A 22995-nucleotide genomic window follows, 5' to 3' on the forward strand; every position below is an offset into this window, starting at 1 on the left:
ACATGTGCAATGACCTCCCAAAGAGAGGTTAAAAGTGGCAGGATGGCTTGAACGTTTTGTTATACAGTGTTGAAGAAGTGACTCAAGTATCCTCCGATACACATTTACTTGCACAAGTATAATGATCCAGTTAAATGGCTAGATCAAACTCCAATTATGGGTTGACTTAACTGCAATGAACTGTACTGCACTATATTGTAATTTCATTCTATTTATTTTCTATGCCATTTAGGCCAGTTCAGGGTTGTGAAGCCTATCTCAGCTATTAGCAGGCAAGAAGTAGGGTACACCCAGGTTGCCAGTCCATCACAGTTACATTACATTCCTTTTGGGGATGTATTTTGGTCATAGGTTGAAAAGCTTGTAATGCGTGTGAAGGCCAAGGACAGATAACATTGTGGAATGTGCATGACTTTCAAGTCCTTGGCTGATTCATTAATCAGAAGTCATGATCAATCAACTCGAGCGCATGAAAACCTTGAAACACCATTTAGTATATAACCTTAAACTATGTCATGCAAAGAAGAAGCCACATATTTACTGTGTTTAGATGCACCATCAAGTTCTCCCTTCCCAGAACTCAGTCTGACAACATTTCTGCTATCTTTGAAAAAAGAAAATAGATGTTTGGTCCAACATGTCAAACATTAGAAAGGCCATGAAGATAATTAGCACTGAAAACGTCAAAGCATCTTCAGTGATGGTGTGAGTTCTATATGTGAAGGCAACACTGATGTACAGGTGTATATTTACAAAGTTAAACTTCATGCGATCTGATCGTGTGTTCGGTGTGACCTCGCTGTCTGTGCATTTTACTGGCCTATTTCTGACTCCCGCTGAAAAAGTAGGAAACACTTCCTGAAGAGTTTAGAAAGTAATTGAAAGGAGGTGCTACTTCACACATTGGTAAACATATGTTTATCACAACTTTTATTTCTATACATATATATTTTCTGAATATCATGTCAGAATGTGTCTATCAAATAAATGTTGTATATATAAAGATGTTGCATTTCAGAAAACTTGTCAAATTACATGGAGATGGGGTTTGTAGACTGGAAGTAAACCATTCTCCAGGACCCTGACAAGGTCTCCAAACAGCCGACAGAACAGGAGACAGATGGGGGGATGGCAAAGAAAACACCAGATTTTAGAAAGGTTATAATTCTGTCATCTGCTCAAACAATTTTCCCATCCTTTGTGTGTGCTCTTCTGTGGCCCCATTGCCTACCATAACTTTTCCTCCAGAAAGCAGTGAGGGATCCCGAAGAGAGGGGGAAAAAAGAAATCCAACTAAAGCAAGTTTTGTAACCCTCTCTCTGATGATTAGATGTGTTTTTGGTTTATTATCACACTTGTAGAACCACTGTCCTCCCCCTCAGTTCACTTTCTCCTCCTCCCCCTCTGTTTGAGGAATCTGGTGTTCAAGGAGTTGCTCCTCTCTCCTGCACTCACTACAATTCTCTGCTGAGGAATCCAACATAAGCTGCAGATATAAAGGTGGTTATTTCTCCTTTAACCCAGGAGTTGCAAACCCAACAGTCTAGACCCTCAACTCCCCTCTTCTGCCCTCCTCCCCCTATTTACTGTTCGAGCGCTGCACCTGTTAGAACTTGTCCGACAGGTGAAGGGGATCTGCTGGTCTAGCTCTGTTTTTTCAGCTGACCACCGCTACAGGGTTATTAGGAACTCTGTCTACTCATTTGACTGGATTGCTGCTTTGCTTAAATCTTTCCTTCTGTCTCTGAAACCTACCTCCCTTTCCTCCCTGCCTGTCCTTCCCCCCTCCCCCTCCCCCTCTATTGCTGTCTAGCCCAGTCTGAGCTTGGTTGACACATTGTGGCTGTGGGTACGTGTGGAGCTGCTGAGATTTCCCGCTGAAGTTAAAGGTGAATCACATGGAAAGAGGAAACAGGAAAAGAGAGGGGAATTGAGTTCTTCTGGAGAATAAACTGGTCTGAACATCTGAGACAGAAAAGCATAAACTCAAAGTCAAAGGATTTTGCAGCTTAAGATCTACAGGTATGAAAAGTCATTCTGTGACTGTATCTGTGGTTCTGCTGGCTCTTTGCTGCCTGCTGATTCCCATTGGAGGGAGGAGTGCCGGGGGGACAGTTTCTCTGCAGCAGTCTCGAAGGGAAAAGCCAGCAGAGGTTCAGCTGCAAGATGAGTCCCTGGATGACCTGGAAAGTTTGCAAGACCTTACAGGGGCTGCATACCCTCTGAGCAGCAGCCTCAAGGTCAAGAGAGACACAAAAGGGACTGAACAGGCAGGTAAGTGGATAAAAGTCCATTTTAATTTGTTTAGATATGCAGATATTGGGAACAAAGACGAGACATCAGAGCTGCTGAGGGGAGTTCTGACAATGACACTTAATAGAAGAGAAGACTTAGATACAGGTAAACATAAATTCAACTTGTGACAGCTCCAACCAGCACGAGAGAGTCCAGGGCTTCACCTATGCACCCCTGCTTTTCCTTAGAAGGTAATAAAAACATCAAGTCCATTTCTTTACTTCCCACCAGACATGAGATGGAAGTAGAGAGAGGAGCATCTTGCAGACAGATTTTTTTATGACACTGACCTTTTCCACTACCTCAGATCTCACTCTGCATGATTAATACTGACACTTGTGTGTCTTCATGCTGCAAGATGGATTTTGAGGTTTAATGTGCTTTTAGCATTTTACCTACTCTAGAGTTCCTCTACAAGGCTTCACATTTTAATAAATACAAAAGCAAACAATACCCGCTGATGCTGCTGAAGATGGATGTGCTTATTGAATATCTGGACAGATTTGGTGTCATTAGAGGGGAGCTAATAGAGTACAAGTACGGAAAAAAATAGGAGCATTTTCCATGATAATGCTGAGGGGCTTCAGGCAGCCTCAAAAGGAAATACTGATGGACCTCAAGCAGCCACTGACATGGATCCAGCAGTCTGGATTCTGCTGGCCCCTCAGTGTATTTTCAAATTGCAGAAAAGCCCTTTAATTTTAGAGCTCAATTAACAAATCCATTTGTAATAAATAATGCACATTTCTGGATGTTGTACATGTTCTTTATTTATTTATTTTTGACATATGTAGACAATGAATATTGAATTATAAAGATTATTATTCATGCAGTAAAATTGGTCATTTACCACAAAATTAATGACAAATTAATATCTAAAGAGTGTTTACTTTGAATTAAGGTCAGGAAATGAAATCAGCTGGTAATTTGGGATATCATCAGGGGATACTTTAGATAAAAATAATTACAATTTTATCTTTTTTTTTAGGTTAGGCAACTTGCTTGTGAATTATTCATTTTGACCACGTGTTTAAAAAAAAAAACCCTCCTCTTTCACCTCCAACCTTCAGACATTTTGGGCAGGGTGAGAAGAGCACCAGACGAAAGCAAAAAGAAGAAGAAGGACAAAAAGAACAAACAACCAAAAGACCCAAATGCCACCAAAAAACCTAAAACTGACAAGAAAGGAAAGAAGAAGGACAAACAGACAACCACTACTCTACCACCCACCACAACAAGTGAGAACAGGACACAACAGCCATATTTGTTGTTGAATCACGTTGACATGAATGAATGTTGTTGACCTGCTCTCTGTCTGTTACAGCACTCCCAACTGAACCTCCCACTGAACCTCCCTCTGAACCTGAATCATACAAAGACTACTTCCCTGAAGAAGGTGAGTATGATGCACACCCGGACACCAGGCTTTAAATGGGATTTAAGTCTATTATTTGATTTATTCATTTTTTTCAAATGGCAATGTTAATATTTGATTTTCCTTCATTCATTATAAAATGGCTTCTCACTGAAATCTGCCAGATGGTCTACAAAACTTGAATTTACAGGAAAGACAAACTATAAAGAATTGGGGAAAAACGAAAGATCTAAATAATTAGTTCTTTTGGAGTTCATATAAAATAGAGGATATACAATGCCTACTTTCAGACAGTGCTGCTGTTTCATACATACAGCAGATCAGTAGAACGTTATTCATCTTTGTTTGTTTGGCTCTTTCGATTTATTTCTGGACTAAAACAATAAATAATCTACTTTAAAATGATGACAACTCAAAGAAAAGATTAAATGTGTTTACCATTTAATTTCCACAGCTTACAGTATAATGCGTCATCTTGCCATCTACTTTACTCTGCACAGGCACTTCATTTACAACAGGTTTTATTAAAGAAGACAGGGACGTGATAGAAAGAACTCAGTAAGAAACTATTATTGAGATAATAAATCAAACAATGAGTTGGCTCATTTTCAAATAATCGTTCTTTATTGCTTTAATTTTCCAACCCAGAGGCTATATTCATCTTCTGTGCATATTCTATGCTCCTAATATATTCATGTTCTGACCAACTGTTGGCAAACTAAGTGAGTTATGAGCAATAGTTTACTTTTCCAAGAATCACATCCAAGTTAGGCAGAAAGAAAAATCTTTTCTGTTCATTTTCATTTATATTACCTGTTTATGAGAAATCGTGTTTTGCGCAATAGTCCCTCCCAGTTTTAAAATTCAATTGTAATTAAGTAAATAATAAATCTACAAATGTAATTTAACAATTAAGTAATTAATTGCACTTCACTGAGTGATTGAGAACAGTTCAATTTTTTTCTGCTTTCAAATAGTGACCCACTCCAAATGTTTTCAGACAATGATTACTGGCAACCAGACGATGACTACTGGGGAGCTGACCCCACTCCATCCAGGCCTCAGCCTGAAATTCAAAGCACAGAACCCACGTACGACTACTGGAAGCCAGAGGAGAGAGAGTCAACCATTTCGCCATCCAACAACTATGATGACTTCTGGAAAGGAGACGAGACAGAAGCTCTTGTGACAGATAACTATGACAGCTACTGGAAAGAGTTGGACCCGACCCCTGCTGCTCCTGAAATTGATGGGAAGGTTCGAACAGATAACAGCGATTACTGGGATGTCACATGTATGTTTAATTCCTTCTTTTTGGCGTTTGTTTAGGCTTTGCTTTGAATAAAAATGCTGGAGGGTGACAGTTCAGTAAAGACTTTTACTTTTTATCTACTTAAAAAAATTGATAAAATATTATACCTAAGTGCAAGTTGAGGCTACAACTTTCACACTCCTTTAACTTTAAAATACATGCATCATTATTTGCTAGAAAAAAACAAACAAACATTTTGATCAGTCATGGGGTAAAGAAAGATTTTTATGTTCATTTAAAATATAAAATATTGCTAAACGTTTTACTTGTATAATGTTTTTGTGGTTTTATGTTTTATGTTCACAGACTGATCTGCACGTTCAGTCAAATCAGTGGTGACTGTAAAACCATATAAGTGACACAGCTAAAGGAAACAAGTTCACATTTAGTGCAGTCAACCGTGTGCTAACATAAACCCACCCCAAATGAAACATTCATCTCTTTTTATCGTCTTTTGCTGATGTCAGCTACATGGCTGGCTTTACTTTTTCCAAAGAATCAAAATCATGGAACTGGAAAAGTTTGTGGCTGTTGCCGCTGATCCAGTACGCTGGACTGTAACGCTTTTCTTCCAGGATTTCCTCAAACCCACTCATGCCAGCCTGTCCTGTTTTCAAAAAATACTCTCCGTTGAATCTTTTATGTTTAAATAACAGCTCATTTAATTCATTTTTATTGCCTTACTATGTTTTGTTGTTCCCTCTTGCAGTAGAGGAGCGAGAAAAACTACCTTCTCCTGGTGGTGAAGAAGAAATCATAGTGGAAGTTCTGCCAGGTGGCTCCATTCATTCACACGTTATAAATTTAATTCACAGCCAGACAAAAAACTATGGCAAATTTGTTGTCAGGGAGTTGATGAGTAAGACATTAAAATCGAAAACGTGTATGTAGAATATCCTTTTCATCCGTGCCTTTATGAGTAATACAGCAGATGAGAATGACATTACAGTGAGTCTGTGAACCAACCTGCCCTACTTTTCAGACAGGAGTGGGTGGGTTTGCTTGGTTTCACAACAAAACTTTCCAGAGTTTTCCCTGTCATTTGACCCCAACTAGCTTATGATTCTTGAAAACACAAATTAAAGATTTAAGAGCTTGATTACACAGCAGACATCACAAAAGCAGAGCTATTCTTGTGGCTGAGTAAACCAGGGCAGGGCTAATCTGTAAAACTGGAGATAAAAACTGTGTAATCTTGTAAAAAATGTTGTGGTGACTTTGAATGATGGAAAATTTTGTGTAACTTCATGTTGTTGTTTTTATCTTGAAGAGCCCACGGCCACAGTTCCTTACGAGAGGAGCTGGTATGATGATTATGATGACTATGGAATGAGTAAGCACATTCGCTCGTATGTCCCACACCCAAATGTTATCTGTTCAGTCCATCAGTCTTCTTGCCAACTTCCTTATCACCATAGCAAAATTACAAACAACATTTGGTCAACAACTTTCCAGATTAATAAATTATTCTTTATGGTAGATTTATGATTTATGCTATTGAACGGTTTGTACACCGTTGTGCATGCGGCTGCTGTATACACAGATACTTCCATAAAAACACTAATAACTTTCTTATTTTGTTACAGGGAAGAAAGAGGATGAGACAGATGATAAGTGGATGGAGAAAGAGAGAGAAAAAGCAAAGAAAGAGAGGGAGAGGGAAGAAAAAGGTAAAAGAACCCAGATGTGGATTTTTTTAGTACAATATTTTTCTTCATGTTCACATCAAAATACATTGAGCTGCCAAAATAAAGAACAAGGCCTGTGACCTAAAAGCAAAGGCACTAACAGAGAACAGCACAGCTTTCTGAAATGTTCAGTCGCATTTCTCTCATAAGAGAATGCAGATGCCATTTCCCTCCATACAGACAGACAGATTTGTGGCGCTAGCACAAAGGGGACAGAAGTTCATCCCATCATAACAGAAATCCAGCACGTTAAAAATAAAAAAATTTCACATAAGCTGGAATGTACGCTAAACAATTAAATGTTCAAATTGGATTTTAATAATAAAAGAGACACAACAAAAGAGCATTTTCAGCCAGGAAATGTTGTAATGTGCAACTGTGAGAGCATGAAGTATCATTGCGCTCTGACTGTTGTCATTTGTTTGCTGGGCCATGAGAAGTAAAGCCCAGAGCAGATGATGAATAACCATTAGCAGTGAAGTCAAAAGGTTGTTGCGTGTATCGTCGTCTTCAATTTGAGTCAAGGATAATTTTCTTTATTTGTTTAACATGCAAAAATGTTATGATTTGATACAGCCATCAGTACTGCTCATCCATATACATGTACATACTGCATTAATGTGTGTTAATGTGTGCATGTGCCAGCTTGTGCAAGCCTCTAATGCATAAGATAACTTTCCCATTCCTAGAAAGGCTTCTCCTGGCCATACTACCTGCAATAAACTGCACTATCCCAGTGTGGCGCTCAGTTTAATGTGTTGCAGATGTAAATAAGGATGCAATAAATAGTCTCCTTCAACTCTCCTGGGTCAGGATTATCAAAGTCTACATCAAAGCAAACTTGTATGCACTGAAAGATTGCATTGAGTCTTAAAGTTAATATTCGATGCAATCTATTGGTTTCCTTTAACTAGGCTGTTTATTATGAATTGGCTCAAATTGATGTGTCTGTAAAGTGTCCTGAGATGAGATTGTTGTGAAGTGATGCTATACAAATAATTCTGAGCTGAACTGAATTGTATTGGAAGCCAAATCATAAAATTTATTTTCTTCTCTTTTTTCTGCTAAACTCCAGCCCCTTTACTTCCTCTTGAAGATTTATAGCTAATAAAAATTAGCAAAATAACAATGCACTTCTTATTTCTGAGCAGAGAAAGAGAAACATTTTTCAGACAAGAGAGTGCAATTTATGTTGCAGTGAGAGTGTTTCTCCCAACTTCTTGCAGAAAGAGCGCAGAAGCTTAAGGAGGCAGAGGAGCGAGCCAGGAACAGGCCACGTGTCTTCAAAGAGCCCAAGAGTAAGTCAGCCTCGGATCAAATCTGGAAACCATGAATAAACTTTGTTGACATATTGCTTGATTTCTCTTGTGTGTTTTGTGTGTTTACATCAGAGTGCCCTCCTCTTGGGATGGAGTCCCATAAGATCGAGTCTGACCAGCTTACAGCCTCCTCTATGTCTCAGTATAGTTTTGCACCTCAAAGAGCGCGTCTCAACATGCAGGTATACAGTAATCAGGCTGTCAGGTCTTCTGCAGTTTTAACACTTATGCTTCCAAATGCCTATTAAACCCTTAAAATAAGCACCAGCTGGTAGCAGTGGAAACTACTGTTATTGCTGGTCTTTGACTTCCCAAATAATCAAATCAGCTGATAAATGTTTAAAACACACACTGCCTACTTCTATCCAAGCTGCATGCTTAAGGTTGATGCTCAAAAATGGCAATAACTCAAAGGACTCAGAAGCATGTGTTCTGGTCTCTGTGGTTCCCAGGGCTCTGATGATGAGGATAACATGAGAGGTGGAGCATGGTGTGCAAATTCAGAGGACAGGATCCACTGGTTTGAGATCGATGCTCGCAGGGATACACAGTTCACCGGAGTAATAACTCAAGGACGAGACTCCTTGAATGAGTATGAGAAAACATATATACTTAACAATGTCGTCTATCACTTGCTGAATTCAGTATAATTTCTTAATGCTGTTTCCTTACAGGAGTGACTATGTGACATCATACTTCCTAGCTTTCAGCAATGACAGCAGAGAATGGACCACAATTCACGATGGATATGCTGATTGGGTGAGGTCACTTTGTCTCGTCCTTGAACAGCCTGTATGTATTTCTTCTCTTTTCCTGATTCACTAACCCCGACCCTTTCCTCCTCTTGTCCAGTTGTTTTTCGCAAACAGTGACAAAGACACTCCTGTCATGAACCAGCTCGCAGAGCCTGTTTTGGCCCGTTACATCCGAATCATCCCTCAGAGCTGGAACGGCTCTCTTTGTATGAGACTAGAAGTCCTAGGGTGTCCCCTTCCGGGTGAGCCTCACATCCCCAAAATATGCAACAAAGCACACAAAAAAGTATTTTTAACCTCCTTTTTTCTCACAGATCCAAGCGATGTCCTGTACAGACAAAATGAGGTGACTCCAGTAAATTACCTGAAATTTAAATACCACAGCTACTCAGAGATGGTTGCTGTAAGTATCCCTGCAGATGTCCCTTCAATATCTGCTAACTGACCAAGTTTCACTGATTACCCTCTGTTAATTTCCCAATAAATGCGGAATAATTCAATGACTTATAACCACGTGCATTAGTGTATATTCTTCCTTTGTCTCACTTGTTCAGCTTATGAAGTCAGTGAATGATGAATGTCCAAACATCACCAGCATCTACAGCCTGGGCCTCAGTTCCAAGGGGAGAGAAATCATTGCAATGGTCATTTCTGGCAACCCCACGGAGCACGAAATAGGTTGGAATACAGCCACATAACATGTGGAAAGAGCTATCTGTCTTGGACTGTAATGTGTCCCATTTTGCATTGCCAAAAATCATTTTGTAAACGCACTGAAGATGTGCCATAACAGCTGTTGTGTTTGAGATATTCCAGGAGTCTGGAACAATGATTGGGTGAAAATGTTGCATTTTGATGGCACCACTGACGTATCCTGTAAATCCTAATAAACACTAGGTGACTGTGGTTACCAGACAATAATAGTCTGTTCCGTCCTCAGGTGAGCCTGAGTTTCGCTACACGGCGGGTCTCCATGGAAATGAGGCCGTGGGCAGGGAGATGATCCTGCTTTTTATGCAGTACCTTTGCAAAGAGTATAAAGACAGAAACCCCAGAGTTCAGCGCCTTGTTGAGGGAATGCGCATCCACCTAGTTCCTTCACTAAACCCTGATGGGCATGAGAGAGCTTTTGAAGTGGTGAGTAGAAAAAAGATTCCTTGTTAACTTGCCATCAAAATGAACGGAAAGTGATGGTGAATCACAGGAAGCAGTCTGAGTCAGTGTTCTTTAACCCATTTCTCCTCACTGCAGGGATCAGAGCTCAGTAGCTGGACCACTGGATACTACACCGAGGAGGGCTTTGACATTTTTCAGAACTTTCCTGACCTCAGTAGTTTCTTTTGGGATGCTGAAGATAAGGGCATGGTGCCCAAGCTGACACCCAACCATCATGTGCCAATACCAGAGAATTTTGAGACTAACAGCTCGGTAAAGAAAGTAAACTGTTGCATTTGATATAAAGTCTAAAAAATGGGTGGAGAAAAAAATGGGTGGTCCTTTTAACTGCTACACCAAGACAACAGTTGCCCACTTTTAAACAGAACAATATCTCCACAAAATCTAATTTTTCTTACATGAATGTGTTTTTTTCTCCATCACAAAAAACAAACACAATTGTTGCATGCAAAATTCAAGCGAGACCGTCCTTACACTGATTCCTTCTCTGTTTATGTAATTCTTATCTTCCTGTTTTTGTTCCAGATTGCTGTGGAAACCAGGGCCATAATCTCCTGGATGAAAAACCATCCATTTGTGTTGGGTGCAAACTTCCAAGGTGGCGAGACAATTGTGGCCTATCCTTATGACAGCTTTCGTCTTAACAAGCCTGCTGAGAGCCAGAAACCACACAGCCGCCAGAAAAGACAGTATGGCTTCTTTGGCTTATTTCCTTCTCATGTCTTTTTCTTGTTGCCCAGTTTTGCAGATTATTATCTTCATTCCTCCCCCTTCATTGTTCCCCATTAATCACAGTTTTGTTCAATAAGTCAGAGTAATTTCTTACAGGTATGAGGATGAAGGTTTTGATGTAACAGAGTGGGGAATGGGCTACCACGAGGAGCCCGAAGAAGACTGGAGAAGTCGGGGATATGCAGAGCCAGAGGAAGAGTGGCGAGGGCATGGGTATGACCACGGCTACGACCATGGCTATGACCATGGCTACAATCATGGTTATGACCACAGGGAAGATGAGTATGATGACAGAGGAAGGAGCGCTGGCTACCAGTATGCTGAGCCTGAAGATGAACCCCGAGTGATTGCAGATGAGTCTTACTTCAGGTGGCTGGCTGTCTCCTATGCCTCCACACACCTCACCATGACACACAACTACAGGGGGTCCTGCCATGGAGACACACCAGTAGGAGCAGTCGGAATTGTCAACCGAGCCAAGTGGAAGCCCATTTCAGGCAGTAAGTAAAACCAGCAGGTTTACCTGTAACTTTCTGTGTGATTTTAGCACCCCCTGGTGGGTTATATGTGCAGTGCAGTTTCTTAGTGTTTGCTTGATCTCCTTGGCAGGTATGAATGACTTCAGCTACCTGCACACCAATTGCTTTGAGCTGTCCATATTCTTGGGCTGTGATAAGTTCCCTCATCAGACTGAGTTGGTGTATGAATGGGAGAAAAACAGAGAAGCAATGCTCACCTTTATGGAGCAGGTCTGTCACTCACATGAATATTACCTTTTCTGTTGTAAGTCAACCAGGAGTGGAAGGACCACTCGAACATCCAATGTACAGCATGAAATGCCATTTGGGGCTAATTGTTTTTATCCTTAACTTAATTGAACTTGATTAGAAAGTGTCCTATTCCACAAACAATATTATCTTCAATGTCAGTATCACACCAATTTCCTTAAAGGAGCCTCTCAATATTTCACCAAACTGTTCCTGCCTGTTCTGAGAAGGAAAACATATCTATGAAAACTTAGTAATGTTCTTTCATTTATGTTTCTCTAAACATGAGCTTAACTTGAGTTTCTTTAGAATTTTACTGCTGAAAAAGTATGTTTACCACCTTTACAAACCAGAAATGTCTCTTAGCTTTGTTAACCAATTCAATTATTCCTTTTGTGCAGGTTAATCGTGGCATTAGAGGCATTGTAAAAGATCAGGAGGGAAATCCCATTGCGAATGCCACAATATCAGTAGAAGGGCTGAATCATGATGTTACTACAGGTCAGCGTACTGCTCATAACACTCATCTATTCATTTTGTTTCGGCTCAGATCTTTTATAACAAATGAACCTGTCCTTTGTCATTGTAGCACAAACAGGGGACTACTGGCGGCTGCTTAACCCTGGCGAGTACCGTGTGACGGCTCGAGCTGAAGGCTTCTCCTCGGTCACTAAACTGTGTGTGGTGGGCTATGAATCTGGAGCAACTGCTTGCAGCTTCAATCTGGCTAAATCTAACTGGGACCGCATTAAACAGGTAAGACTTTGCTGCCCTGTCCCTCCTCCAGCACATAACTATGACTTTATAAGCAGCCTTCCTTGATACCTTCACAGATCATGGCCCTCCATGGCAACAAGCCAATTCGACTCAGCTATGCCAACACCAGAGCCCAGTATCCTGCTGGTAATGGCCAGAGACGCATGTCGAGTGGCAGCGATGAGTTTTCTTCCACTTCAAGGTTGAACCGGCTGAGGCAGCTCAAGATTGCTCGCATCAGACGCCTTCGGAAAGAGAGATTGAGGTTAAGATTAATGAGAACAAGCACATTACCCCCTACAACAACTACGTTTCCCACAACACCAGAGACCACTACATCCTGGTACGACGCATGGTCTTTATGGGAGGAACAATCCTCAACACCAGGTGGGTTCACAAACTCCATCGTGGACTTTAATTACGAGTACAAGATTGATGACTATTAAGCCGAAGATAAATTACTTTTTTCAGTAAACTGCCCTCCACTTATTGTAATTCTCATTGCCATGTTGAGCTAGAAAAAAAGCATGAAATAAAGAATCCAGTCTTTTTTATTTTTAACATAGCAGTGAGAATCCAGTGAATATTAACAATGGTAACATAGTGTATCTGTTGCTTAACACATGAAATATTGCCTTTATGCAGAAATTAATGTTTGATTAAGTGAATTTCACTTTCAAGTTGACAATGCATTTTCTGTCTTCATTTAGTCATTTTTGTAAACTTCTACTGTTTTAATAGAGATGTTTATTGTAAGCGCACATTTTTTAAAAAAAGAATAAAGTTGAACTGTTCACACTGTCTTCACTCATGGCAGAAACGTTTTTACAGTACACTTAGTGATTATGTTTGTACAAAGCAGGTCACAGTTGAAATCAGTCAGAGGAAATGTTTCCTTAGGCACAGATGGGGAGCAAATAAAATCCTTTTAATACATGGGTATCTTTTTTTAACCTTCCAATTTCTCTCTCTTTTACAAGAAGTATTTTTAGGAGACATTTTCAACGGCATTAAACTTTTTCATACAGAATGCATCAGTGCAGGTAAGGCTGAGATTAATGGCCAAAGGTTTGATTGAAGCATCCTGTGGCCAGAAAAAAAATTGTCCAGATATTAATGACTGACATTCATCTCATTGTCCTCATCTTCATCAGCGGAGAATGCTGAAAAACGGATTGGTTCACATTGAAGAGTGCGTAAATTGACTAGGCATGCTGTTTGGGTCCTGCTGAACTCTGGAACAGTGACCAACAGGACTTCCTGACCATCAGGACCTGATAGGAGGACACACACACAAAAAAAAAAGATAGTGAGACCATCTTTAAGCATGTCTATCTGTTCTTTTGTCCATGCACACATCTCACACTAACCTTTGACAACTTTTGACTCAAAGGCTGGGGCATTGCCACTGAAGTAAACATGAGGACATTCTTCCAAAATGAAAGGATCTTTTTGATAAAATGGGTAGCAACCTGAAACAAAAAAGACAATACATTAACAGCTATTATGTTTTGACCCAAAAGCTGCCTTGTGAGCTACTTTGCATATACCAACCAAGTGTATCAGGTGCAGTGGGGGCCAGGTGTCTGAGTCGAAGTGTTTCCTCCAGTATTTCAAGGTGACTGTCCATGCTGCTGTATCTCTGAATGTCACAGACATTTTGGCCTGAAGTGCCCAAAAACCTTTGTGGAAACAAACAAAACTCAGGATTCTAAAAAAATCACATCAGATTATCAGATGAGAGTTCATATGAAGCTGGTTACCTCACTCCATCGATGTTAGCCTCATATGGATTGGAGACCAGCTGTAGTGTGGGGTATACTGAAGACAAGGGGAACATACAGCGGTGGAGAGGCTGCTGTGGGAGGGTGTAGTTGGTGGGGTCATACTGCCCCGGCATTACATCCACTGGAACTGAGGCCTTTTAATAAGCAATAACACAGCATTAGAAAACAATCAACAACATTTATGAAATACACAGCCCCTAAATGTAAATGAAAAAATTATTTCATATTACTGTTGCCATTAATTTCTACTTACTGCATTACCCCTGCTACAATTTAAAAAATATAAAACATAGTCCTGCACAGAGGAGGAAACACTCACCACGAGCTGAAGCAGCATCTCATCAAGCAAACGAATTGCTTCCACACTGCCAGCCTGAGTCTTCTTAGTGAGGTACTTGGCCTGAAACGTAAACACAAGGGGTTCAGTAGATATTAAAAATATTTTAAACAATCGTGTTTATAAAGGCAAGTCTTCTGAAAGAATAAAACCAAGAAAACCTTTGTTGATGCATCTTTGTCCTGGGTGCTTTGACTCAAAAGGTTTCCAGCCAACAGTACCCTGGAAATTGTTGCGGCCCCGCTCTGCTCACCCAAGTCACCAAGCTGACCCGTTACCATGTCAACCAGCAACTGCAGACCCAGCATACTGTCAGCATGACTACTGCCGAGACCAAGTCCTGAGGTCAGGAGCACAAACCTGAATAGAGAAAAGCAAAGCAGTTAATTGTCTCTATACATAAGAGGCTGGGAGTTTCACCGTGTATGAGCAGGTTTACCTGTCAGAGCTTAATGCAGGTCGTACATCCTGTGGAGGGAGATCTGCTGTGCAAAAGTCCTCTACTGTGAATTTGCCATCATTTTTCTCAGCTCCGTAAATTGCAATAACACTACCTGAGAGAAAGACAAAAATGCCTTAATATTCAAGACTTTGACGTGAAGCTTGGCGTGATATCTTGAAATAATACTGACCTGTCACACACTTGTCTTTATCAATTTTGCCTTCCAGTTTGATTCTTTGCAGTTCATCCTCCAGAATGAGTTCGTCTGCATCATTAATGTATTTTGCTCGTGCAGGCTGAGGCAGGAGGTTGTGCTAAAGAGAGTGCAAATAATTTTTTAAAAAATCATTTGCAATATAGAAACTGAGTTGAATTTGCTGGCTGTGTCCAGACTTGAACTTAGCATGAAGCCAACCTCTTCACTGATTTCTTTCAAAATAGATGGCTGCAGTTCCATACGCTTGAACAAGGTGCCCACAATGCAACACTGCTCTCCTGTTTCCAGATCACACAGCTTTTTGATCAGCGCATTTGATCCTGACAGAAAAGAAGACCATATTAGAAGACACGTCTAAGTGTAAAGTAGATGTTTTGGTGCATCTGATTTCCCGGAGCTTACCCCATTTCTCTTTAGCTCTTTCTGATAAGAGGGGTCTCATCTGCATAAGTCGTGCAGCGTAAATGTGTGCATACTGACGACTGAAGCTCCGCTCCCCAACTCTGTACCGGTCGGAGCAAGGACTGTAAGCCGGCGACATCCTCTCAAATACCGGGCCCTGGACCTCGGAGTCTGGGCGGCAGAGCAGCGAGGAGCCGTCCTTCTGGGCACTCAGCTCGGAGAACATGACTATCCTTATGAAGGAGAAAAGAGACAAAATAACCACTTAGTGAAATATCAAATGTCCTGCATGTATTTTATATGAAATATTTTATATTAAATTAGGTTATCAAACAACAACTCTACATACAGCATTACGTTAGTGACAAGAGTTGTCTGAACCGTTCCAAAACATGCGACTTTTGCAAAAAATAATGCGACTGTAACAGATGTATAGATATTACCTTATATAAGGGGGGTCAGGCCAAAGTCTTATTCCTACTTAATCGATTAAGAAGTTATATTATTATGATATATTTAGCCGGAATCTGTTTTCTGTAAGCGACGAAGGACAATTCCCGCGAAATTTCCAGCTACGTCACTTTCCACGGATACAATTGCATCTTCTCGCGAGACAATTCACATCTTGCAAAATCAGCAGTCTATCGTCAATCTAGTATAACTTTTCACGAGCATGGTCTTTATTGATATAAGAGGTAAAGAGTATTATAAATATACACATTAACATTTTAAACAGAACTTGTTTTTACAAGTTACGTCGCACTGAGGAGACGTCACAGATTTGAATCCTATGTCGCATTGAATTGAGGTCACAATAGCGTCGCAACAGCACGTAGCGTCGCCATTTTCGCAGCTCTTTGTGCGCCACCGCCTGCTAAGGGTTTGCTGCTATTTACGACCAAATTACCATTTCATTTTTTCTTGTTTGATTAAAAAATGCAAGGAAACAGAGGCCCTCATCACAACCACGGCTCCAACCGCCAAGGAGACTATTTTAAACCAGAGGGGCCCAACAGCAATGGGCAGCAGCCCGAGCCCAGTGAACAGACCAACCCCAATGCGGCCTTAACCGTGGACCTGCAGAGCTTCAGAAAGCCCGGCGAGAAAACCTTCACTCAGCGGAGCAGGCTGTTCGTAGGAAACCTACCGACTGGGGCTACCGAAGAGGATCTGGAGAAGCTGTTCGACAAGTATGGGAAAGCTAGTGAGATTTTTATAAACAAGGAAAGAGGCTTCGGGTTCATCCGGTTGGAGACCAGAATCATTGCAGAGATTGCCAGAGCCGAGCTGGATGACTTTGTATTCAAAGGCAGGCCAATACGGGTGAGGTTTGCAACTCATGGTGCTGCACTTACCGTGAAGAATTTGCCAGAGTTTGTGTCCAATGAGCTCTTGGAGGAGGCTTTCGCTGTTTTTGGCCAGATAGAAAGAGCTGTGGTGATAGTGGATGACCGAGGAAGGCCAACTGGGAAAGGAATAGTGGAGTTCACGTCAAAGCCAGCTGCAAGAAAGGCTTTGGACAAGTGCAGTGAAGGTGCCTATCTTCTCACTGCTTTTCCTCGACCCATTACAGTGGAACCTATGGAGCAGTTTGATGAGGAGGAGGGACTGTCAGAAAAGTTAATCAACAAAAACCAGCAGTTTCATAAAGAGCGTGAACAGCTACCACGATTTGCTCAGCCTGGCAGCTTTGAGTATGAATATGCAATGCGCTGGAAAGCCCTGATGGAAATGGAGAAGCAGCAGTATGAAATGGTGGACCGCAACATGAAAGAGGCACAGGAGAAGCTGGAGGCTGAGATGGAGGCAGCTAGGCATGAGCATCAGGTGATGCTGATGAGGCAGGACCTGCTGAGACGCCAGGAGGAGCTGCGGAGGATGGAAGAGCTCCACAGTCAAGAAGTGCAGAAGAGGAAGCAGGCAGAGCTCCGGCAGGAGGAAGAACGCAGGAGGAGAGAGGAAGAGATGAGGATGCGCAGTGAGGAGATGATGAAGAGGCAGCAGGAAGGCTTCAGGGGAAACTTCTCTGAAAGTAGAGAGCAAGACATGAGGATGCACATGGGTGGCCATGGGATGTCCATGAACAGAAATTCACTGGGTGGAAATTCTGGTCCTGCCAGTACCGCTGGCATACCCGCTGAGAGTTCTCCAATGATGTCGGGGCAAGGAAACAACAACATGCCTGTAGGAGGCCAGGGTGGCTTCCCCAGAGGCCATCCTGGACCTGGAGACTATAATAAGCAACGCAGATTTTAAATCACGAACATATTTTTCCTGCTTTTCATATTCACTGTACTTTTAAGTTTAAGGTAGTGGGCGTTCCTTTTGAATATTGAAATGTGCATGTTTCTTTTTTCTTTCTTTTTTTTGTACCTTTTTATTTGTATTTTTGAGTTGTCTTAGTACTAATCTGTCCACTCCAAATGAGCCATGCATTTTACATTGTTCCCCAGATTAATGTGTTGTTTCTATAGGGATAGAAAATGTCTGTGTCCTGGATATGTTTACTTTTCTGGAATAAATTCATGACTCCCTAAAAACAACTGTGTCATTAAAAATACATTTATGGCTCTTACTGTTTTCATACCAAGAGAAGGACAGTTTCTCAGTTCACCCCAGCAAAGTTAGTTCAGTTTATTAAACCAAGTGATTTTTATCATGTCTCACTCTGTCATCAGTGACTGAAACTCATTAGAAGATTCAAGCTGTGCTGTTTCTGAGTTGGTGCCTGAAAGCCTGATTCCTGGCCAGCACATATTATCGGCAACAAACCCGAAGCGGTTTCAGGCAGAAGTGCAGAGTTGAGAATTATTCTACTTGCAGTGTTGTAGTTTAATTCAGCTGCAGATTATTCTGTCTGTAAATAAACTATAAATCAAGTCCCAAAAGTTTTTTTGGGGTCATTTTCAATTTTCAGGTGCGCTTAATGTTTGATCGAATTAAAAGCAGCTGTGTCCAAAGCAAAAATAACTGCTTCTTTACTTCATCTTTTTGAGAACTTGTTATAAAACTGATCTGAAGAAAAGAACATGCAACATAAGTAAATGTCTTAGCACTCTGTTTACATGGAATGATTGGTGTTAGAGTTATAATTTGCATGACACAGATGGCGGAAATGGCTGGAAGTGTGCTTGGCCTTGTTAAAAAGGACCTGCAGCAGTTTCATGTAAGTAACTTGCAAATTAAGCCCAAATACATCAAGTCGTCTTATACGTCAAACTGTCTTGATAGTTAAATTTCTGTCCCTATGAGTGAAACTGATGCTAGTGATCATGGAAGATCATCTCTTTTCTTTTCACATCAGATTTTTATACTCTTTCAGACAGGTTTCATCTGATAGCAAGATGTTTCTCAGGAAATTATCATTCACACTTATCACAGTCCAACGAGTCACGCCATCATGTCAGCTTGCCCAGTGATAATGGCAGCACTCCAAAAGGAAAGAACGATAAGGACTTGACAGTAAAGAGGGGATAGTGTTATCTGAATGGCAGATCTGCAAGGTCTGATATGGTTCAGGTGGGATTTTTTGTCAGACATTCAGGAGCATTAAAGACAACATTTTTCTACAGCTTTTTGACTTTTTCTTTCACAAATCTGAGACTTTCAGACCCTGCATTTAAGTAGAAAGTAGAAATGAAAATACCCATGATCACACTGACATTTGAGAATACAGCACAATAATACCCACACACAAGAAGTTAAAAGTGATGTCTGACAAAAATTTAATGAATTATTGCAAATTGATAGCAAATCAGTTTACTTTTATTTTATATCTTCTGTACTCAGTTATAGCTGGTGACAGACTTACATTTGAAAAAGTTAAAGAAAAACATTTATAATTGGAATAACAATGGCAGTCTGGTGGATCATGAAAACTACATTTAAATGTTTAAATCTTTTTGCACTAGGAAGATTAGTTTTCACAAGATTACTGGATTAAACCTCAGCTGAGGCCTTTCTGAGTGGAGTATGAATGTTCCCCTTATCTGTGTGTGGGTTCGCTCTATTCCAGCTTCCTCGCTAACCATCAAAAAGCAAAAAAGTAAGGTTATAAATTCCCCAAGTGAGTGTGTCTGAGCATACATAGTTGATGTGTTGATCCTGTGATAACAGCTGGAATATGCTCCAAACCCACTGTGACCCACTGTGATATCTATACTAATTTTAGAGAAATGTAACATTATTTAAAAGACAATAAAATTAGATTGTATATATAAGATAAAATATTACGTTTTTTTTCTTGTTTTGTTTTTTTTTTAAAACTTTTTTATTTTTAACTCAGTTAATTTAATTTAGTTTTTTTGTGTGTTGGTGGTCAGTACAGAGTTAAAGCAAAATATATAAAGTCAAGAGGGTCTGGAAAACCCAAAATGTTTACAAATCCAATTAGCAATGTGTTGCAAGTTATTTGTTCAGCATAGAAAAAAAACCTTTTGTATATTCCAAACTGTCATCTTTAAATTGAAATATATGCTATATTCTGTTATATTACTGACATTAAGTAAGATGCTGGTAGCCGCAACAACTCTGGAAAGAAGCAAAAAACTTACACTCAAGATTTTCTCTTTGTTTTAGGGAAATTTACCATGAACAGTTAAATATCTTGGGAAAGAGAGAGAAAATGGTCTAATCTAAAATTCAAATGCTAAATTATTTAAATCCAGACTTGTATTTTCTTTCAAAATAATGTTCTAGTCTCTCGTGTTTTACTTTTGCTGTTTTCAGCTTGGAGTAGCACAATGAATGAGCAGTTGGCTCTGCAGTCTCATTGCCTCCTACCAGCAGGAGACAACTCACTGGTTAACTTTATTTTATTTTTTACTTTGTTTATTTTTATATACTATAGAAGAAACATTCTTTAATGAATAAGTAAATGCAAAACATATACTGTAAATATGCAGTTTTAATTGTTTAAGTCTTCTCTTCAAAGACCAGCTGTTTAGTGACTCTTCATTTCATAACGTTCCTCAGTTTAAGAAAACTGCAAACTTTTGTTTATAATGATAACACCATTATTTCAAGAAATATTTAACAAGGAAGTGTTGTGATCCTTGTTTGCAAAAATGTCTGTTTGTGAGAATTAAATATCTCAGGACGACAATCGTAAGAATCAATATTTTTAACAAATGGTTGAGACAACAGTTAATTATATGGTGCTTAACTTGTCTAAATTTGAAACAGTAATAGGTTACACACCAAAACAAGTGGCAAAGGTAGCACAGGCAGCTTTACTCATATTATTTAAAAAAAAAAAAAAAAAAAAAAAAAAAAAGATTAGTCACAGCTAAATTTGCTCTATCAGCTTGTATACCTGAGGCTAAAGAGTTTAGGGAGAGTTCCTTGCATAAGCTGAGATAACTCCCATAAAGAAATAGTACCAGAGCATTCTCCAACTGTCAAGGTTAGAGAAACACAATAAAACTGAGCAATAATGCCATCATTGAGAGACTAACAGATTAAATTTAGTGGAATAAAACATATGAATAAAACATATGGAACTTGTTCAAGCTATCATTTCTTTTATTAGTATGATTATTAACTTTTCAGTATTACACAGCCAATGTGTGAATGGCTGTACAATATAGGAATTACTCTATGAACAGAAGAGCAGTAGATAAATTGATTACTGTTCTTGTAAATCCCATGGTATGAATTATGTGCACGGCTGTCTGCAGAAGGATTTAGTGTACTTCCTAGACAATTTTATGTCTTTTCATGTCTTATCAGCTTATGAAAGAATAAAGAACATCACCATATCTGCTCCACATTTTCTTGTCTTTCCCACCATCTTTATTTATCACAAATTTCAGTGCGTGTGCACCTTCACCCTGATAGCTTAGATGATCCTTCGGTATAACTGTGAAGCCTCAATTGTCAGCTTATCTTGAAAATGACCTTGGCATGCGATAACAGCATTAATTGAGCTGATTTTAAATTATGGATGTGATGATTTGTCTTCTTTTTTTTATCAAGTTGGCTTGCTGCTATCTACAGGTTGTACCTGTACTTTTTGGAGGGAAAAAAACAGCCTACAAAGATTAATTTAAAATTTTCCTGCTGTATTTCAAGTATATAATTCACCTTTCAATTCTCTCTCTGCACTTTAAATTCAGCACAATCACTTACAGCAAATGATGGTGTCAGGCAAGGCAAGTTTATTTGTATAGCACCTTTCATGTACAAGACAATTCAAAGTGCTTTACATGAAACATTAAAAGCATTACAGAAAAAAAACATAAGAGAAAATACAAATAACAAAATCACAATAAAATCATAAATTATATTAAAATAATTCAAGGCAGAATTAATCAAAATTTAAAAAAATTTTTTTTAACCTGGATTTAAAAGTTTCTACATTTGGTGAAAGTTTCATCTCCACTGGCAATGTGTTCCACTTGTTTGCAGCGTAACAGCTAAATGCTGCTTCTCCATGTTTAGTCTGGATTCTGGTCTGGACTAGTTGACCCGAGTCTTTGGATCGAAGAGCTCTGCTTGGTTTATATTCTCTGAACATATCACAGATGTATTCTGGTCCAGAACCATTCTGGGATTTGTAAACAATCAACAGGGTTTTGAAATCTATCCTGTGATTGACTGGAAGCCAGTGTAAAGATTTTAAAACTGGTGTGATGTGTTCAGACCTCTTAGTTCTAGTTAAATCTCTAGCAGAAGCATTCTGGATGAACTACAGATGTTTAATGCTCTTTTTAGGAATTCCTGTTAAAAGACCATCACAGTAATACAATCTGCTGGAGATGAATGCATGGATACATTTCTCCTGATCTTTCTGGGAGACTAAACTTTTAATTCTGTTGATGTTTCTCAGTTGGTAAAAAGCTGTCTTAGTGACAGCTTTTATGTGGCTGCTGAAAGTCAGATCTGAGTCTATCAACACTCCAAGGTTACAGACTTGATTGGTAGTTTTGAGAGCTCAAGTCTCCAGGTGTTTACCAACACTGACCCTCTTCTCTTTGCTACCAAACAGAATAATCTCAGTTTTGTCTTCAAATAATCGAAGAAAGTTCTCTCTCATCCAGGTGTTTACTTGCTCCAAACACTGGCACGTAAGTCTATTGGACTGTGGTCATCTGGTGACAAAGACACATAAAGCTGCATGTCATCTGCATAGCTGTGATAATTGATGTTAAAGTTCTGTATTATTTGACCCAAAGGGAGCATATACAAGTTGAACAGAAGAGGCCCAAGGACTGACCCCTGAGGTACTCCACAAGTCACGGCCACTCCCTCAGATTCATAGCTGTCAATTGTAACAAAATAACTCCGGCCTTCTAAATAGGACCTGAACCAGTTGAGGACCACTCCAGAAAATCCAACCCAGTTTCCAGCCTGTCCAACAGAATTCTGTGATCTACAGTATCAAATGCAGCACTGAGATCCAGCAGAACCAGAACTGACACTTGGCCAGAATCCATATTCAACATAGTATCATTTAAGACTTCGACCAGAGCTGTTTCAGTGCTGTGATGAGGTCGAAAGCCTGACTGGAATTTATCAAGATTTCCACTTTCATTTAAAAAGTCATGAAGCTGATTGAACACAACTTTTTCAATTATCTTGGATATAAAAGAGAGGTTAGAGACAGGTCTATAGTTGTTTCATTACAGAGACATG

General features: G+C 39.8%; 3 protein-coding genes across 4 annotated transcripts; 2 read left to right on the plus strand and 1 right to left on the minus strand.

Annotated features, from left to right (window-relative positions):
- The first annotated feature begins 1826 nt into the window (after positions 1 to 1826).
- aebp1b (AE binding protein 1b) lies at positions 1827 to 12978 on the plus strand. The gene is made up of 22 exons (XM_079250988.1): positions 1827 to 2274; positions 3366 to 3533; positions 3620 to 3691; positions 4671 to 4964; positions 5692 to 5757; positions 6253 to 6315; positions 6569 to 6652; positions 7897 to 7968; positions 8062 to 8171; positions 8442 to 8581; positions 8664 to 8748; positions 8842 to 8986; positions 9059 to 9147; positions 9299 to 9422; positions 9685 to 9881; positions 9996 to 10172; positions 10446 to 10609; positions 10749 to 11152; positions 11262 to 11401; positions 11821 to 11920; positions 12009 to 12175; positions 12253 to 12978. Exons 1-22 carry the CDS (start codon positions 2025 to 2027, stop codon positions 12619 to 12621), a joined length of 3480 nt encoding a protein of 1159 aa, XP_079107114.1. The 5' UTR covers positions 1827 to 2024; the 3' UTR covers positions 12622 to 12978.
- A 131-nt stretch (positions 12979 to 13109) lies between these two features.
- On the minus strand, positions 13110 to 15911 carry pold2 (polymerase (DNA directed), delta 2, regulatory subunit). Of its 2 annotated transcripts, none has more exons than XM_079250989.1 (11): positions 15804 to 15911; positions 15361 to 15593; positions 15157 to 15278; positions 14932 to 15055; positions 14739 to 14853; positions 14461 to 14659; positions 14282 to 14362; positions 13939 to 14096; positions 13730 to 13857; positions 13546 to 13647; positions 13110 to 13449 (listed from the first exon to the last, which is right to left on the minus strand). In XM_079250989.1, the coding sequence occupies exons 2-11, from the start codon at positions 15584 to 15586 to the stop codon at positions 13289 to 13291; spliced, it is 1416 nt and encodes a 471-aa protein (XP_079107115.1). In that variant the 5' UTR covers positions 15587 to 15593; positions 15804 to 15911; the 3' UTR covers positions 13110 to 13288. The 2 variants fall into 2 exon arrangements, with proteins under 2 accessions (XP_079107115.1, XP_079107116.1); XM_079250990.1 differs by having other exon boundaries at positions 15361 to 15588; positions 15804 to 15890.
- A 279-nt stretch (positions 15912 to 16190) lies between these two features.
- On the plus strand, positions 16191 to 18157 carry nono (non-POU domain containing, octamer-binding). Its single transcript, XM_079251937.1, has one exon. The coding sequence runs from the start codon at positions 16297 to 16299 to the stop codon at positions 17614 to 17616; it is 1320 nt and encodes a 439-aa protein (XP_079108063.1). The 5' UTR covers positions 16191 to 16296; the 3' UTR covers positions 17617 to 18157.
- Positions 18158 to 22995: the final 4838 nt, after the last annotated feature.

The sequence above is a fragment of the Telmatherina bonti genome, assembly GCF_933228915.1.
Source record: "Telmatherina bonti genome assembly, chromosome: 13".
NCBI lineage: Eukaryota > Metazoa > Chordata > Actinopteri > Atheriniformes > Telmatherinidae > Telmatherina > Telmatherina bonti.

Coding starts and splice junctions, on each gene's coding strand:
- aebp1b (XM_079250988.1), top strand. CDS start 2,025: ATGAAAAGTCATTCTGTGACTGTATCTGTGGTTCTGCTGGCTCTTTGC. Junction 10,173..10,445: donor ATTTTGAGACTAACAGCTCG/GTAAAGAAAGTA, acceptor TTTTTGTTCCAG/ATTGCTGTGGAAACCAGGGC. Junction 11,153..11,261: donor GTGGAAGCCCATTTCAGGCA/GTAAGTAAAACC, acceptor TCTCCTTGGCAG/GTATGAATGACTTCAGCTAC.
- pold2 (XM_079250989.1), bottom strand. CDS start 15,586: ATGTTCTCCGAGCTGAGTGCCCAGAAGGACGGCTCCTCGCTGCTCTGC. Junction 14,854..14,931: donor TAAAGACAAGTGTGTGACAG/GTCAGTATTATT, acceptor TCTTTCTCTCAG/GTAGTGTTATTGCAATTTAC. Junction 13,648..13,729: donor CACTGCACCTGATACACTTG/GTTGGTATATGC, acceptor TTTTTGTTTCAG/GTTGCTACCCATTTTATCAA.
- nono (XM_079251937.1), top strand. CDS start 16,297: ATGCAAGGAAACAGAGGCCCTCATCACAACCACGGCTCCAACCGCCAA.